This window comes from Aulostomus chinensis, chromosome 19 (assembly GCF_037954235.1).
Source record: "Aulostomus chinensis isolate RoL2024-O1b breed Wild chromosome 19, RoL_Achi_v1.0, whole genome shotgun sequence".
NCBI classification, from domain to species: domain Eukaryota; kingdom Metazoa; phylum Chordata; class Actinopteri; order Syngnathiformes; family Aulostomidae; genus Aulostomus; species Aulostomus chinensis.
In genome coordinates, this window is record NC_141338.1 from 17,596,555 (window position 1) to 17,615,217 (window position 18,663).

The window sequence follows — 18,663 nt, forward strand, 5'->3', positions numbered from 1 at the left end:
TACAACCTCTTCATAACCACTGAAGTATCCATTCACACGTTCACTCAGGCGAAAACAACTCTCGCATTGCAACCAGCAACTCTCAAGGAAGAAACAATCCACCAACTGAGTCACGGTAATGATTGGCATTGTTGATCCCTGAGAGACTCGTAATGCAATATAAGTGAGAACAGTTAGCGCATAGCGGAGCGACCTTTAATGACCTACCACTAACATCTGTATGTGCGCAATGATAATAGGGGCATTCAAAGGTACTCAGGATAGTTCTGAGAACAAACCACAATAAATGAAAAATTTAAAAAAAATGTAAAAATAGAAATATACAATAAAATATTAATGGAATTAATACAGGTGAAGTCATCATTGTTCCATCCATCCATCCATGTTCTTCTGCTCATCCTGTCAAGGGTCACAGGGGGGTGGAGCCTATCCCAGCAGCCTTCAGGTGAGAGGCGGGGTTCACCCTGGACAGGTCACCAGTCCATCACAGGACCAACACATAGAGACAGACAACCATTCACACTCACAGTCACACCTACAGTCAATTTAGAGTATCAATCAGCCTCGTCCTCTCTTGATGTCTTTGGACTGTGGGAGGAAGCTGGAGTACCAGAGAGAACCCACACAGGAACAAGGAGAACATGGAGACTCCACACAGAAAGATCCCATGCTGGAGCCGGGACTGGAACCCAGAACCTTCTTGCTGTGAGGCGACAGTGCTGACCACTGCACCACCGTGCCCCCCATCATTGTTCCATGGCCTGCATATGTCACAGTTCCCTCCAAGGGGAGGTTATGTTGTTTCCTGTTTGTGTGTGTGATGTAATCCACGCAGTGGTTACGCGCGACAGCACACTCGTCTTATGCTCAAGTTTGTTGTGGTGGTAGATGGTAGACGTTTATATTATCGGCTGTTGGATTATACTTGGTGCAGTGTTGTCAGTTTGTTCTCTGTCCGAGTCTACCCATCCCCCGTTCCTCCATCCTTCTCTGTTCGCTTCTGTCTCCTTCTTGGTCCCCATCTGTCTGTCAATCTCTCCTTCTGTCCCCCACTTTTTCCCTGTCCCTCTCTTTTCTTCACTGTCTTTCTTCATCCCCTCTCTTTCCTGCTCTTTCACCCAACTGGTCGAGGCAGATGGCTACACCCTTAGAATCTGTGTCTGCTCTACATTTCTGCCTGTGTAAGGGAAGTTTTTCAATGGTGTCACAAATGTGCTTGCTCATGGGGGAATTGTTGGCGGGTTTAAAGTAGAGATGCACAGATTGCATTTTTCTTCACCCATTCAGATTTTTTTTTTTAGTGGGATCTGCCCTCACAGATTTTTTTTTTTTTCTAAACAGATTCTTATTTTCTTTCCAGGAACTAGACTTAATAGAATATTAAAAAAAAAAAAAAAAAACATTAAAATCAATTTCTCTTCAATGGCTTTTTTTTTTTATTTTACTTTCTGGTTCTTGGCCATTTTAACAAAATGCCTGATGAGATGAAAAGTAAAATTTCTTAATACTGTATTGATGCCAGTGTGGGAAATGATAAAGTTTACTTTTTTGACCTTCAAAGCTCCAGTTTCTCAAGTGGTTTACTGCTGGTGAACGGGGTCAACTGAGGTTAGGTCTTCCTTTTCTTCAGGTGCTCTCTCTCTCTGGACCTTAGTGGTGTCATTTTTGCAATCCATATAATGAATATAAATCCGGAGGGTTTTTTTTTTTTCTTTTGTAAAGCCAATGACAATTTTACACATTGTGGACAAATAAAGTTCTAATCCAATCTCATCTAATCTAATCTAATCTAATCCATCACCGTCAGAGTAAACAGTCATAGGACTATGCAAAGCGACTTAACCAGTCTTGGACACACTACTGAAGTGCAATAATTGCCCTGCTCAGTCAGCAGTTGTAGCAGCCTTGTCAAACTGCTTTCCCACATATAATCCAGAGTTGAACAAACTCAGCAAATTTTTTACATATTAGCAAGAAAACATTTAATATGTACCACAGACACATGGAAGCAGTTCAGGTTGAACTCCAGAAGGACAATCAGACATAAAACGTTACGTGGGCACGTCATCACTCATTAGTCAGAATATGCTCTGTCTGCATAAAAACGGAAAAGGACAAGTCTAAATTCAATGCAGGTGAACACATTCAATAAAATATGTTCATTTTTTTTAGAATATGGTCAATAGCAGAATTACTGTAGGCCGTGTAAATGCAGCAATAATTGGCTGCGCCTGAACTCTCTTCACTCAGTGAAATACTAAAAACCTTAGTAAGAGAGGCTGAGAGCCTATTTTTTTGGGTGAAATTCCATCTCAATGTGCACATAAAAACGTGACATGTAGTCTACAAACAGACCACACATGACTGAAGCTGCATTCTACCCGCCACATACATGCCTGAGTTCTTGTTTCATGGGAGCGTGGAGGGAAATGTGGCTGTGTTTGAGGGAGGTTTCATGTAGAGACAAAGGAGGAGATTTGCAAGGACGGACTGATTGTATATTCTCTTGTATGTAACAAAACTGGTGGAAAAGAGCCCCGCTGTGTTACAGTGATATTTCTCCCCCTCTTCCTCAAATGTTCCACTTGGATAACACTTCAATTTCTCATCAACCACTTTTACAAACTCATCACATTTGACATTATATAATCATGTACAGGAATCGGACGTCGTCGGCAGGTTGATGCCTTCTTCAGGTCACCTGGATGTTCAACTTTCTAGAAGCAAGACAGTGACCATGCAGCTGCTTTTACCTCTATTACAGCCATGTGTTTTTGATAGTTCAGGTTCAGCATTAACCTGCCACTGAGCGGGTGGAACTAGGGTGACGTCCCTCTGATGTCACCTCCATTCCTGCTATTCCCTGTCTACCTGCTTGTCGACTGTTGCTATGCTGATTTTACCATGGTATGTGCAGAGGTGAAAGTAGGCCAGTACGGTGCAGACAGTATGAGTAGAGAGGAGCTGCCCGTCTAACCTCACAATAAAAAAAAGTCAAGATCGCACCTTTAACGGGAAAACCGGTCCGCTAACGTCATAACGACACTTGATCTCTTGAGTAGTACTGCGATACTCACAGCTCGCCAGCTTCTCTTTTATAGCTGGTCGTTGCTCTCCACTTGAAAAACTCAAAAAAAAAAAAAAAAAAACAGTTTCAAAAGTCTCCGTCGCGTTACTGCTGCATTTGCCTGAGCGAATCACACCGTTCCAATCAATGATTTGGTTTCCACCAGAAGCGCCGCAGCGCCTGTCAGGCACGTCCCAGCTGCGGCCCCAGCACTCCACTCTGCTGAGAATACACGGCGAGAATCTGATAAGGACCTTGTCTCTTGCTGTTGATCTTTGGCTGAACAAGACAGACTTTTAGAAACTAGCAGATGCAATCTTCTCTTGTTGTTGATCTTTGGCTGCTCCTGATTGGAAGCTGCTATTAAAAAAACAATAGAAAAAGAATTCGTAGCAACTGATTGGTCAACAAACTGGAAGTCCTCACTGTTGAAATCATTTAGTAGACCTGATAATTGCTTTACTGAAACTGCTGAGACGCTGCCAGTAATGACGTCTGTGGTTGCCTGAACACTAATAAATTACAGTTACTGCACAGTACTTCCTCACGAACAAAGCACTACCGTCCTTATTCTCAAACGCATACAGCTGTCAGGGAGAAAGGGATGTTTTTGAACTGTGGCTCCTGGTAAAAAAAAAAAAAAAAATTGTCACAGTGGTAAGAATTTAAAACTACTTTCCCCCATGAATATGTGCTGTACATTCCATTCCTATTGCTGGAAAGAAATTTAAAAAACACACATTGTGGATGTATCAGTGATTCACAGTTATAGTTTAGTAGTATAGTATAGTATAGTATAGTATAGTACATACCATTTGGTAAAACTCCACACAGCATTTAGTACACAGCAATGTGGCCGAAAAATGTCTTTGGATGGAAGATGAACAGTGCTGTTCATGTGATAAATTTACTGTGACACAGGTAACTTGGTAAAAATGGTGTATCATCAAAGTTTTCACACTATCGATTCACGGAGCAGCAATTTTCAGATGTTCCCTGGTGTTAGTCAGGATGTCAGAGATTCTGACTTTTGCGTTTTACTGGCACAGCCGTCCCTTTTGCAGCAACAGAAAGATCCACACAGCTCAACCGGTGCAGGCATCTCTGCATTTGCTTGAAAACTAGTCAAAGTAATGATAATTATATAATAAAAAACACTTTGCAGTTCAGATAGAGGTCTCTTTGGTTTTGGATCTGGACCAGAGGCCGCTGGTTGGTGACCGCTGCGATGCAGCAGTGACGGATGTCTAAAAATAGACTGGAACTCTGAAAATCATAATGAAAAATTCTTCCTCCTTTTTGGCAACCATCCAGCTGGTGACATCCAAGTGGCTGTCTAGTGAGCCTGTGCTGAAAAACGACCCTGGAGGACAGAATTTAAATTATTGCCGTGTCTCTATTATAAATCTCCAAATGGCTTTGGACCAAAATACACTTTTAATTGTCTCACACCATCTGACACATCAGGTAGAGGCCTGTCCCAGAGTGCAAACCAAACATGGAGACGCTTTCACTCTGGTTTTAGTCTGCATGTTTTAATTCATTGCAAAAACACATTTATGGATATGAAATGTGCTTCATAAAAGAAGAAACTTTTCTGACTGAGATGTGTATTTTCATGACTGATGAAGATCTGAACTGTCTGCAGGCCTTTTGGAGGGAGAAAGGCTTCTCAGGGGAAATTGTTGCAGGAGCATCCACCAACTGCCCGTTCTGTGTTACCTTTGACGCCACCAGCCCCAGCGGTAATGCTGCTTTGGTGGGCTTCATTGCTGGTCAGCTGGCTTCTCAGTGGAGCTCCAAGGAGGTAAAGTGGAACCAAACATTGATATTTGTATGCAGCTATAACTGAGGCCTGTCGGGGATGTCTATGTAAAACAGCTGCGCCTGATGTTGCTCTCAAGAAATGTCAGACCCATAGACGGCAAATGGGAGAGGAAAAGTTTACATCATCAGGCTGATCTGCTTAAAAGTACATACAAGTTCAAAGAGGATAAAGTTAATAGAGGATATGAACTATGCTTTGCAAAATCAAATTGTGGGCAGGCATGAAATATCATAAAGAAGTTGCCTGATGAGATGTCACAGTACTTAATAATTTAACTCTGGAGTCTGACATCCATTAGACTAAGATCAATGTATCTGAATTCACCGAGCCTGTCTCCTACAGCGACTACCGCTGATGCATATCCTGCAGAGAGGTGTACGAGGAGAGCGGCAGCGCTTCAAATGTTTGTTTTCGTGCAAATTTATTGTTAAGCCTGCCTCTTGACTGGCGTGCGCGTTGTCTAAATTGCGTCCCATCAAATTGCTCAGGGGCAGAACTATGAAAACAGCAGGCAAGATTGTGAAAAACCTTAACTCCAATACCGCTGAACATATAGAATGAGGGCAGGGGGGTTTTAATTATTAATTAGGTACATAGATATAATGGGGTTATACCCTCTGTTCCAAGATACTTTTTAAACTTTATGTTTAGCAATGAGGTTATTTTCTTCAACTGTATTTCTCATGTATAAATGATGTGCCGTGAAAAGAAAAATATAATCTTAAAATAGCAGATGGTTGAGTGAAACTGACTGCACTTATCACAAAGGGAACAAAAGTTTAATTAAGGAGCCAACTGATCAATAATTGTTATCCACTAGATAAACAATGAATTAACTAAATTATTATTTCATTGAAGTTTCAATGAAACTCCTTCTGAAGTGGAAGCAAGGTCTTCCTATTTATTTTCCGTAACGTCGGTTACATATCGTAACTCCAGATTCACAGGATGCTTGGATTACCTCAGACAAGAAGTAGGAAGGCATTTTATGATTTTATTTAGTTTTTTTTTTAATGCTTGATAATTGGTTGCCATTCACTTCAGTTGTTTGGGAGATTACTGCAACATATTTTACTGCAAAACTCCTACAACCTCCATCAGCCTCAAGGTGAGTGGATTATGACTGAATTTTCAGTTTTGGGTGAACTACCCCTTCAGTAGCATCCTGATCGTAACGATAAAACATCAAGGCGCAGACCTGTGCAGTACCCCAAGGTGTGACAGGGAAAATGTGTAGATGTGTGCAAAGGATGAACCCAGTAGTAGCAGCTCTTAGAGTGGAGAGCCTGAACCAAATAGAGCAGCTTTGTTATTGGAATATCTCTTCCTTTCTAGCTATGTTGATTCATTTAATGTCCTCTGCTAGAGAGTGCGTACTGCTGTTTGACATCTACAACTCTTCAGTATACACTTTTCACACATGCTGCCTGCATTGTTTCGTCGTTTACTTCTGTGTTGACATTTTCATTTAGTCCCACTATTTTCCCTTTTTCCTTAAAAATAAATAAACCCTGACTTGTTCCGAGTTTTGTTTTGGCACTCGCCTGCTACGAAGCCCGTGACTAGCTGCCTCCCCGCTGTGCCATGCTGCACAGAGTGCTAAATAATTAACCTGCACTTGCTACTGCACTGCTAAATAGAGGAAAATAGTCTAGGTGTATGTCATGCAAGTGGTCACCCAGGTTACAATTACAGACTGTATTATTAACACATTTTTTGGGGTTTTATTTGCCCGTGTACTTTTCTTTTCCTTGTACTTTCTTCAAAAAAAGTAATTTCACATCATACATTCATCTTCCCCGTGTGGTCTTGAGGCACTGTGATAAGGGACAACTGTAGGTTTCAGCTGCACAAGGCTGTGCTGAAAGTGAACTGCAAAGTGACAAGCGAAGCGACTCCAAGACAATTCTGGAACATCGATCGGCATAATTTACGGGGATCCATTCTTTTGGTCCTCAAGCAGGCCTCAGCAGCTCCACACATAACTCAAGGAGCATGCGCTGAACGCGCTGGAGTTCCTGTGTCCAGGTTTATGGGACGTGCATTCATATTTCAGCTCTTACTTCTGAGTCTGATGAGCATCTGTAATGTAAGTATCATGTTGGGACAGACCCTTTCTTCCGTTTACAGCCTGGAGAGAGGAGAGATGCTGTCCTTGCCAGTTTGGTGGAGTACCTCGGTCCTGAGGCGGCATTTTTCATCCACTATGAAGAGAAAGTAAGTTTTATGATTGTAAATGTCTAAAATGTTTTTGGTGTGTGGAGCCAAGATATATGGTTTCATTTATTTATCCAGGATTTAAGTGACAGAAGCTGTTATATTTATATATAGCAAAGTCTCTCACTTGGGTTAATGCACTGGAACCAAGTTGACCTGGTTTAACCTCGAAAGCCCAAACAATGCTGGAGGTCAGGTTGGCCTGGCCAAAACAAATCAGGACCAGCTCAGCAACTATCAGGTCTGCATGCTAATTTAGGAGTCTATAGAGCGGTAAAACTGTCACTGCGTGTGAAAGTTTGTGATGAAGCGGGAGAAAGTTGTTGTTTTTTTACCTCCCCTTTTATTTTTGTCTTTTTCAGACTGTAAATAACACCTTAATAATCATGACCCTATTTACAGAAGTACCTCTGGATCTATTCAGTACCTCCTGGAGCATAACTGGACCAAAACGGAATCTAAGCATTTAGATCCTACAAAGCTTTTTATAAGCATAGAACCAGGCAGACATTCCGGCAACAGTAGGAGCATTTTGCTGGTATGCATTCAAAAATTTGAGTGCCAGCTTGAAGTTGGGTTTTTTACACTCACGTTTTCATATGCATGGAGACAAGCAGGGAAAGAAGAGAGTGGAAGACAAAGTAGTTCGGGTTCTGAGTGCAGTGCAAGGGCCACTCGATCAGCTCACAGAGAGCATGTCTGGGCATTCAGGCTGAATGTACTCAACCTGCTGCTGATCACATAATTAGTACCAGTGTCCTGCCATAGGCTCCCACAACTGAAGTTCATCATTCATTGAAGGCGTCAATCTATCAAAAAATAGATGCCTATAAGTCTCGCTTTCGTCCATCGGAGAGATAAATGAGGGCTGTAATCCTTCACCGATCAAACACACAAAAACCCAGACAAAAACTCAGATTTGTGCAGCTGTCACAACTAAGTCAACACTGCAGACAGCTACATACCAGTGGAAACCCGAAGCCTAATGGCACCGGACCGGATTCAGATAAAATTGTAGTAAAAACTACATTGGGTTTTGAGTTTGGGGGTGGACAGAAAATCTGGCCGCATCCACACCACAACAGTGCTGACGTTGCTATTCTGCACTGTGGAAACTGGAGGATGGGATGCCAACATTGGATCACATCCTCTAGGAAGCAGCGAGTGCAGTTATAAAATGGCTCAGATACAGATGGCAGGTCTCGTCTTGGTTCGTATCAACACACTAGAAAGCTATTGCTTCACTCACTCATCCCTTCATGGGCAGCAGTGGCCCGACATGCCAGCTACTATAGAGTAGGAACTTTCTAAAAACAGAGGCTCATTTCTGTCTTCATCTCAAAACATGCAACAAAAAGAGTACATTAAAATAAATCCCTGGAAAGTGGGCATAAAAACCTGGCATGCCAGCCAGAACCAAGTGATTCCAAAATGAGAGCAAAACCCATAAGAGGTCATGAGCTACTATTACAATTCTGGGAAAGAAAATGTTTCATGCATTCGATATTCCAGTTGTCTAAATCATATTGTCCCACACACAAAGAAAAGCTACTTAGGCAAAGCAAATGTATTTGTATCACATTTCATACCAGTGGAAATCCAGCAGGCTTTTCAGAGTTCCCAGGGAAAAGCAGAGGAGAAACAATCAAAAGCAAACATAAAAATGAGAAAACACACAAGCTTGAAAATTGATTTGAAACATTGCAAAAAAGAAACAAAAATTAGGTTTGTAGCCTGGGTTGGAGTCTGGATGGCATTGCCTGTTACTTCTGTCAGTTTCTTCCTCATTTTAGTGGCATAGAAGCTAAGGGCAGTAGTTTGAATCCTGGAAAGCCTACGGTCCCACACCAGCCAGCTGACAGGTTCGCACAGTCACCGGGCCAAAAGCTCTGATAAGTATTTTGTATCGTAACAGTTCAGTAAGTTATAGATATGCCAAATAATCCAGTCGATTCTGGGAAGCCAGTCCAGTGAACTGTCTTCACTTCTTGTCACAGCCCTGGTTGCAGCATTCTGGATCACCTTACCTTTCCTAGTTACAGACCTGAGAACAGTCCCTCACAGTTCAGCACAGTAATAACCTCAAAGATCTGACTTGCACCGCCTTTGCCGATAAGCTGTGACAACAGGCGAGTTGTTGGACCACATCTCCCAGAGTTCATTTTGAAATAAAGTAGTGTTGAGTGTATGACGACTTTAGGCTGGTCACTGCTCGCTCCACACACGCTGATGTTTGACCACCACCCCTGATGTGTTTGACCACTATGGCGGCCCTGCCTGCAGCTGTTGTCAGCACTGACCACCGGGTTATCAGAAGCTGGATGTAGCATCCTAGCATTTTCCGCTAGCCAAGGGTGCTTGCATGAATGCAGCTAGCTGTGAGGCCGAATGGCTAGCTGATATTCCGCTACTAAGAAATGGTCTGCTATCAGTCTTCACGCGGGCGAATCATGTCGAGGTTTGCCACTGTTTGAATGTGTCTTTAGTGGTTAAACATGACATGATGTCAGAGATGTGAGCTCCTGCAAGTGGGGACAGCTAAGCTAACTAGCCAGTCTCGTGAGGGCTCAGAGTGTAGGGTCCACAGCACACAGCTTGACCTCAGCAAATTCCAAGCATCATTTTGATTAAACAAAAAACACAAAAACAAAAAAACACAGTTTAAATGTCCAATATCTAGATTCTCACCTAAAAGATGGTTGAAATATGCATAAACCAAAGTAGTGCAACTACAATCTTCCTTCTCATTCCAGGAGAGAACACTTGCAAATTCCCTTTCTTGTCAGATGAAAAAAAACAAGCGATTGAGCGTCCAAACTCAAACTTATGAAAATAAATAACAATTTGGTGAACAAACTGCAGTGACTGAAGTGAGAAAATCTTTGAGAAGCGGGGCTGAAAACACTGTTGGTAATTTTGCTTGTAAGAAGGAATCCAGATTTACTTTTCGTGGCTTCACAGTTGCAGTTTTGAGGGAATAACCAGGGAGAGCAGTGAATTATAGAGTATCTGTAATGGATCTACAGACAGCAAAAGAACCCTTTTAAGAAAATCCAAAGGTCATGGATGTAAATGATGTGTTTGAGAGGTACAAAATATTTCTTAAGAGATTTATTTTCTATCAGAAGAACCCATCTTCACCAGATCACTTATTTAACTAGAGTGTAGAAAAATGGATCGTCTCTCATCTTTTTTGGTTATTGGTTTGAAAAAAAAAAGGGAAATGAGCAAATTCATTACACAAGTCGGTAGAATGAAATTCGAGAGTCCATTACATGGTTTAAGCATACATTGATAGACTGAAAAAGCACATTAGTCATGCTGATATGCTTTTAGTCCCTTGGCTGCTTTTTTTCCCCCCTCACTTCACTGTTGAAAACCAAGATAGAAGGAAAATTGCCCTGAGGGAGACATCGTGATTTACTTTGTTGACTAAAAGACACAAGGGGAAAGTAACTTTATAAAATAGAATAACAAGTCGGAGCTTATTGAGCATGGAAAAAGCTTATAAACAGATGGTGTTGAGAGACATTTTTGGTGACATTTTTTACTTACTTTTAAGCAAGTCGAGAGTTCGTTGATGTTAAATACTAATAATTCTGCACCTGCTATGTATTCAAATTGAAAGATAATTAAACTCATGGATTCCAAACTGAGGGGCAGCATGGCTCAGAGGTAGAGTGGCCGTCTAGCGACCGAAGGGTCACCGGCGACCGAAGGGTCACCGGCGACCATGTCCAAGTATCCTTGAGCAAGATACCGAAACCCTAACTGCTCCTGATTGCCCTGAGATGGACTGGTGACCCGTCCAGGGTGAACCCGCCTCTCACCCAATGTCACCTGGGATAAGCTCCAGCCCCCCCATGACCCTTAAAAGATAAGCGGTATAGAAAATGGATGGATGGATTCCAAACTGAATTTTCAGTCCTTTCTTCAATGCTTTTGCACTTAATTTCATGTCATAATTCATTATCTGCATTGCTCCCTTTGGGGTTTGCAACTTTGTCACCTTTTTTCACCTCTGATGAGTTTGCTTTGCCCTATTAAATCAATTTAGATTAAATGCGGGGGAGGGGGAGCTATCATGTCTCATTTTGTTGAAACAAAACCATGCTTTTATCCTGCGTCATGAATGTTATTAAACTCTTCTGTTTTATAGGACTGGGCTCAGGAGGAATACAGCGGAGGCTGCCCTGTTAATGTCATGGCACCAGGTCTGCTAACATATTACCATCCAAGCCTGAGGGAGCCATGTGGCAGGTAATCACACCACCGATGACGAATACACCACACTAGCACACTTCTCCTCCATATACTCGAAGGACTGACCTCATCACACTCTGGCCAAAATGGCAGTATTGAGCTGTACCGCTGTACCAGTATGACAGTTGCTAAATCTCTGACATCAATATGTTTTCGAACAAAATTCAGAGATTAAAAGTATGTTAATTATTATACACTAGTGGGCACCAGTTCCTAGATGTACAGACGCCATGTCTGCACCTCCTCTTGTCAGCAGGGTATTACTCCCCAGTATCAGGTGCATACAGGTAACTGATATAAGTTGTGGGGGCAATTATGTCATCACCGATACAAATTAGTCTACTTCTATAGAAATAGCATGAGGTCATCAGGAATAGTGTTCTCATAGGAAAACGTCCTATAATCCATTTCTAATGGCCTGTTGGGAGAAGCACAAAGCTGAACAAATGAGAAGGAGAGGTGGGGAGGGGGATTCAGGTAATGCATTTCCATAATGACATTAAGTCCATGGGGAGTGGAGGAAGCTCATTACATAACGTGACTGAAACAGTGAAATGGGGGTGGCAGCCCTCATCCTCATTCCTACCCCATACAGGGGATGAATCCTGAAGGACGTGCGAGTGACCTTGACACAGATCCAGCACACGCAATGAAGACAAGTCCATGCTTGACTGACAAAAAAAAAAAAAAAAATGCAGCTGGGGCTTTCAGCATTTAACGGCACCACTGATTCCAGCAGTGTCTGGTGGATTACGGAATAGCATTTGGGGGACTATGAGTGAGTCTTTCTTCATAATGGCATTCATTTCTCTGGAAAAGTGCTAAGCATGTGGGATCTGAAGCCCTCCCCACTCATTCCAAGCCAGGGTTGGAGAGACAGAGAGTAGAGAAGAGAATGAGGAGGAAGGAAGGAGCAAAATCTGCCAAAGATGAATACATTGACCTCAGTGGGTTCATGCTTTACAAAGGTAGTCACTCCAAAACACAGGCTGGACTCACTGCACAGACAAGACTTGTTTAATGGAATACTGATTTTTTTCCAGAACAAAAACAAGTTTATTATTGCTGTTTCTCACATTGAATATTTGTACTGCAATAATAACTACTGCATTCATTCAAAATACTATCTTTATTATTAGGTATTATCCGTTATAGAATATTCCATTCATACACAGAAGGTATCAGATTTTATTTGTTTCATTTATTTGGTTTGTGTCTGTGGTGTTTTAAATGCAGTAAAATCCATTTTTAATTGGCTAGTAATATCAGAGGCTTACATTTCAACATTTTAGAAATGTGTACTGAGAAGGATAATTATTTGCCATGCAGGTATTTAGAGTCCTCCATCAGAGCTCTAAAGGGTGAGCACTTCATCTCCGTGCACAATGAATTTTGCATCCATTCAGCCATGTAGGGATTAGGCTGCCAGTCACACTGTCCTCTCTGGTTTGAAGGGCAGCGAGGCTGAAGCTCCAGGATGAGTCCTCCTGGAGCCCCACATGTGATCAATGAAGTACTGTTACAAGCTGTTACCATCAGTCTCTCTTAGGCAGGCAAATGACAGCAGCTGAAGGCCTTGCAAGGTGATGCGTGTGGTTACACCTCGCACAAGTGTGTCAGAAGCCTGACTGCTGACAAACATACAACAGTTGCGATATGATCTATTGATACCTTTCCTTCATGCTTACCATAATACTGCCACAGCAAGAAGAAACATGAGCAACATGGGCAGTCGGCTGATCAGCATCCCTAACGTGTGTGATCAGCACGTCAAGCTGCAAGCTAAGCTCCATGTTAATGTCTTCATATTGTCTGGTGCAATCTTGGGTTTCTAAGTGACAATAAATGCCATGCATGTTGAAGAACAGTGAGTCCCAACAAGAAAATATGATTTTTTTCTGTGTTGAAGATTCTTAGTTCATTTCATCAGGTGCTTGCAAAGTCTTTGCAAAGGCAAAAAAGTAATAAGAGATTTTAACCCACTACTGACTGGCAGTTCTATTGATGGTGTATTGATGGCCTTCCAATGCCCATTAAAGACAGACTTGAACCAGAGAGACCCTAACCCTCCGTCAAGGCGTTCTTGAGACCCCAGCACTCTCACGCTCACATCCTAATCAAAGCGGCGAGCAGCGATGAGCGGGTCTTCGGTACCAGACAGTGCAGCTGTTCTGTGAAGCAAGAAGATGGAAAAATCTGATATTATTTGGATTTTGAGACCTATGCTGCACTGTGGTGTAACCATCACTTCCCGCGTCGACAAGGTGATGCAAGAAAACACAAATTAAATATAGAATATGTTGCTGTACATCACAGCTCCCTGTAACCTGGAGGTGGTGCTCTAGCTGTGACTTGAATTCAGCTTCTTGATATCTTCAGGGCGAGACTTACATCAAACAGTTTGGAAAAGATCCGACTATACGATATATCTGAGGTGTTTCTGACCCACTGGGAGGAGGTAATCAAAGTCTAACAAAGAAATACCACTTCCTGCTGCCACCAGTTGGCGCTGTGACCGGTCTACCCTAGCATTGAACGGATTCCTCCTTGGCCCACGATACAACCCTTTACCAATTTTGGTGAAGATCGACCAGAGAGTTTTTGTGTAATTCTTGTGACAGACAGACAGACAAATGTACTGAGAACAAGACCTCCTCGGCAGAGGTAATCATACCCTTCACACTTTCAGTGGGTCACATCTGATGGATAGGCACTCTCCTCAAAACTGCAGCACAAAGCTCATCCATGCATCCTCCACTAAGAGAGTGCTGCCACACTGCTTCTTGAATTGGCACAAAAGAGCCTTGGGAAGATCACTTCCTGCCAAAACATACAATATAAGTCTGATATGCCAATCACCAACACAAAGCCAAAGGCAAAGCATCTGTTTATACACAGACAATCCAAAAAAACACAATTTCCCCTCCTCACTGTCCTAACCCAAGGGCGTTACTAAGACAAAATGACCGAAAAGTTAGCAGGAAGTTGATGGCTAGATGCCACTGGTACTGATATAATCCACACCTGCAGAATCTTATAATTAGCAAGCACTGCCATTATGCACCAACTCACTATCCTACAGCACAGGCAGAAATGTAGTGTTGAGGTCCTTCTAGTTCTCACAGACAGAGACGGATTTTCTAAAAACAAGGGAAATGTATCTGAACTATTACAGTAAAAAAAACATCCATTTCAGAAAAATATAGCATCTTTCCATGTTGAATACCTCTGTGAATATCTATATGGTCCTCACTCCATAACACCATTCACAGTACAAACACTTCAATGGGCTTGTCACTACAATTCAAGATTGAAGTTTGTCATGTTAACAAGGGCTCTACAAGACCATGAAGAGTGGATTAGGAAAGTCAAGTCAGCCCAACAGATACAGTCACAAGAATATAAAAGATATAACTCATGAATTCAAGAGAACAGAAATGAACAGCAACTACAGGGAATATGTCCAAAATACGCCTTTATATGTGTGTATGAGTTATATAAAGTGACAACTCTGATTGTAAAGTATCACAGAGGTACGGGGAGTTAATCCGCAGGCCACAGATAGATGCAGCGCCAATCTGCATGGGCAACCCGACTGATGACCACAACATGCTGGCAGGGACTCGTGGTGATCAACTTCCAATTTCCACGCTAACAGCCCCAGACAGAGATGCTGCTATGGCTTCATGATACCAAATCATCCTGAAATCTGCCGCAAGCCCGGATGTCACTGCAATGGGGACACACGTCCGATACTGGTGATTTTTTAAACATCTCAGGATATTATATATATATATATATATATATATATATATATATATATATATATATATATATATATATATATATATATATATATTATATACATACACATACACATACACATACACACTTTTTTGGACATGTGATAACAACCCTCACTGAGTTAGCACTTACGGCTAGCAGAGATTATTAGCATGCCACAAGCCAATCCCACTTTCCAATGACGGGGTCACTGCTTTCAGGCAGGATAGTGCAGCTTGGCCCCCTGTCACTAAATCCTCCTGAAATCTACTGCTAGCTTAGATGTCTCTGTAGTTGTTTCACATCTCAGCTCCAGTGCACAAACACTGTAGAACATCAGCAATCAGCTTATCATCCATTGTCTGACTGAACAGGCGCCACATTCTTCTTGTTTACGCTGCATTTTCAACCAGGATCGGCTTCCAAAATATTTTGTCCAAGAATACTTACTCTTTCCCTGCTGAATGTGAAAACAATGCCTTCCATTGTCAAACTGCACATGCATCACTCTACACAGTGAAGCTCAAACAATCTACAAGAAAAACACGTTTTTGACTGAAGGGGGACTTTAAAGCAGTGGAAATGTCAAATGTCTTGCGAGGGTGACTGAGGAGGCTGAGCAGCAGACGACTTCAAACGCTGAACTGTAGAGGAGACAACCTAGCTATGTGTGGAAACACCACCCACAAACAAACAGGGCTTTGAATCTTCGTGAAAAACATGGTCTGCAATTGACTGGTGACCCGTCCAGGGTGAACCCCGCCTCTTGCCTGAAGGCTGCTGGGATAGGCTCCAGCCCCCCCATGACCCTTAACAGGATAAGCAGTAGAAAATGGATGGATGGAAAAACATGGCTGCATCAAAAGTTAAGGACCGATTCAGTTGAACGGTGGACATTTCACCATATTTGTGATTCAGAGTTCAGACAGAACATTAAGTGATTCTTACAGGAAATGCAAAGTGGGAGAATTTGCCCAGAATGAAGATGTCATTTAAAGATGTAGCGGTGCAGAGTTGAAAATCCAATGGAAGCAAAGACTTGTGGCATGAGGGACTGTCAAGGATACTAATTAGTTTTCTTTACCGTTGCTTCACCGGTTCGTCGCCTCTCTCTCTTGCCAGTGAGATCAGTTGGTGTAATTATGAACGATTATAAGGACAAAACTGATAATGAAGAAAGTAACTGAGCGTTTAACGTTAAGCGTTTATGAAGTTCAGACTACAAGCCTACTAGCCTAGCCACTTTGAACAGAAACACAACAGACCACTCACTCTTCCTCCCAATTCACGCTCAAGGATACTTTTCAAAATAAGAGTGTGCCGTGGCATAAAATTGAATGCTACCAACTATTAAACATTTTTCTTGATACAGCAATAATTATCGCTACCACTACCACCCAAAACCCTGTCCATTTGGACATGGTAAATACGCTGCCCTGCGCTAATCACAAGCAGTGCATGTCTGATGGCACAGCAGTGAAAAAAAAATGAAGAGCTCAGGATGCTCAGGAGCTCCAGAACATGAGAAAAACATGGGTAAATTCTTGTCAGGAGGCAGAGTCCATACAAAGACCTCCACCAGCATCAGACTGCTCAAGATGAACATGGAGATGGAGGCTGTCACAGACGACTTAGAGAAGGTCCCAGTGGTGAAGGGTCTACCTGGATTTAGCACTGGAAAAACGTGAAGAATGTGAAGTCTGACCAGCAGAACACTGAGAAAGAACTGGTAAACTCTATTCAGGAGGCTGAGCATCAACCTGCATCAAAATAGAGTGAGGAGATCAAGGTTCTCAGAGAGGAGTTAGAGAGGGTCAGGGAACAGTGGGCGGAAACTCCACCTGGAACTAGAAAGAGAAGAAAATTATGCTCTAAAAAATAATCGTCTTCAGCAACTCAAAGATGAGTTGGTTGCCCTGAAGACAGAGCAGCGGAACTCAAAGTGTGAGCTGGAAAACTGCGCTCAAGAGGTGGAGTGGCAAACTTCTTCATAAAGGAATGAGGGGACAGAGGTTGACAAAGATGAATTACAGAAGGTCAGGGAACAACAGCGGAAGCTCCACCTGATCCAAAAACAAAATAACACTCTTCAAAATAAATATGTGCAGCTTCAAATTTTCAAAGATGATTTTGTTGCTGGGCGGCACGGTGGTGCAGTGGTCAGCACTGTCGCCTCACACCAAGAAGGTTCCAGGTTCCAGTCCCGGCTCCATCACAGGATCTTTCTGTGTGAGTCTCCATGTTCTCCCTGTTCCTGTGTGGGTTCTCTCTGGTACTCCAGCTTCCTCCCACAGTCCAAAGACATCAAGAGAGGACGAGGCTGATTGATACTCTAAATTGACCGTACGTGTGACAGTGAGTGTGAATGGTTGTCTGTCTCTATGTGTTGGTCCTGTGATGAACTGGTGACCTGTCCAGGGTGAACCCTGCCTCTCACCTGAAGGCTGCCGGGATAGGCTCCAGCCCCCCCCCCCCCCCCCCGCAACCCTCAACAGGATAAGAAGTCGAAAATGGATGGATGGATGGAGTTTGTTGCCCTGACGATCGAGTCCTGCAAAAGGACTCTGCTATTAATGCAGAAAGCTGGAGGAGGTCCCGGAGCAATTGCTGAGCCAAATGGCCCTTAAGGTGTAGCAGAAAGTGAAGAAAAAGAAGAGCTGATTGTTGAGGCTCTTGAGCTGGTCCCACTGCTAAAATGAAAACAGCAATTCATTCACACTACATTGAACACAATCTGTAGGAGGATCTACAAAGCGCAAATCTACAGAAACGCAGAACTGTTTCTTCGAAAGAGCCCATAACCAAGATGATATCACCTGGGAGCTACACAGAGCATCATTCCTCTCTGTTGTCCCAAAACACACAGAAGAGTCCTTCACCTTCTTTTCCGGTGAATACAAGCCCTCTGCTGGTCAGGTGAAGAACATTGTCCTGAAACACTGGCACGTCCTCAAAAGTGAGCCGTGATTCAAAGATATCACCACCACTTTCCTGATGACATCTTTTAGAAGCCCACGCAGTGCTAGAGACAAGGTTGCACATAGTTCCAAGCTGGCCCTGCTGTCTCGAACATCTGGCTCCTCGGCCCACCTGCTAGCCTTTACTGCTGTGACCACTGTACACTAATGCTATACTCAAGACCAACCGAGAGTTGAGAGGTCAAGACCGTCTACCACCCTCTCAAGTAGCAGTAGAAAGTCTGAAATAAAAGACTTTATAAATTGCGACTCAACCCACGTCCTCTCGTGGTCACATGGGCCAGACAAAACGAATGGGAAAACTGATGTGTGATCAGGGATCTCATGCAGCTTCATTTTTAAATCATAAGGCGCCGGAATGCAAAGTACATATGTCAGCTCAGGGATGAGAGAGGGGCACAGGTCCCGGAACGTATACAGAAAACAACATACAAACGCCCACTTGCCATGCTGTGGGACTTACAAGCCTCCATTGCAATTAATACCCATGGTATCAATGCTATGACGATAATTTACAATTGTTTTAA

The 18,663-nt window shown here is 42.7% G+C and overlaps 2 protein-coding genes across 5 annotated transcripts in view; one reads left to right on the top strand and one right to left on the bottom strand.

The window, feature by feature from the left end:
- The window catches only part of vsig8a (V-set and immunoglobulin domain containing 8a), a 70,350-nt gene that overhangs the window by 50,634 nt on the left and 1,053 nt on the right, over positions 1-18,663 (bottom strand). The gene's annotated exons all lie outside the window — the stretch shown is intronic.
- Positions 1-18,663, top strand: part of LOC147244249 (putative flavin-containing monoamine oxidase A) — a 57,355-nt gene that overhangs the window by 30,855 nt on the left and 7,837 nt on the right. The window contains exons 9-11 of the mRNA XM_086187843.1: positions 4,716-4,874; positions 7,026-7,112; positions 11,272-11,372. Of these exons, the coding sequence (XP_086043969.1) occupies positions 4,716-4,874; positions 7,026-7,112; positions 11,272-11,372 (347 nt within the window). The remainder of the gene's footprint in view (positions 1-4,715; positions 4,875-7,025; positions 7,113-11,271; positions 11,373-18,663) is intronic.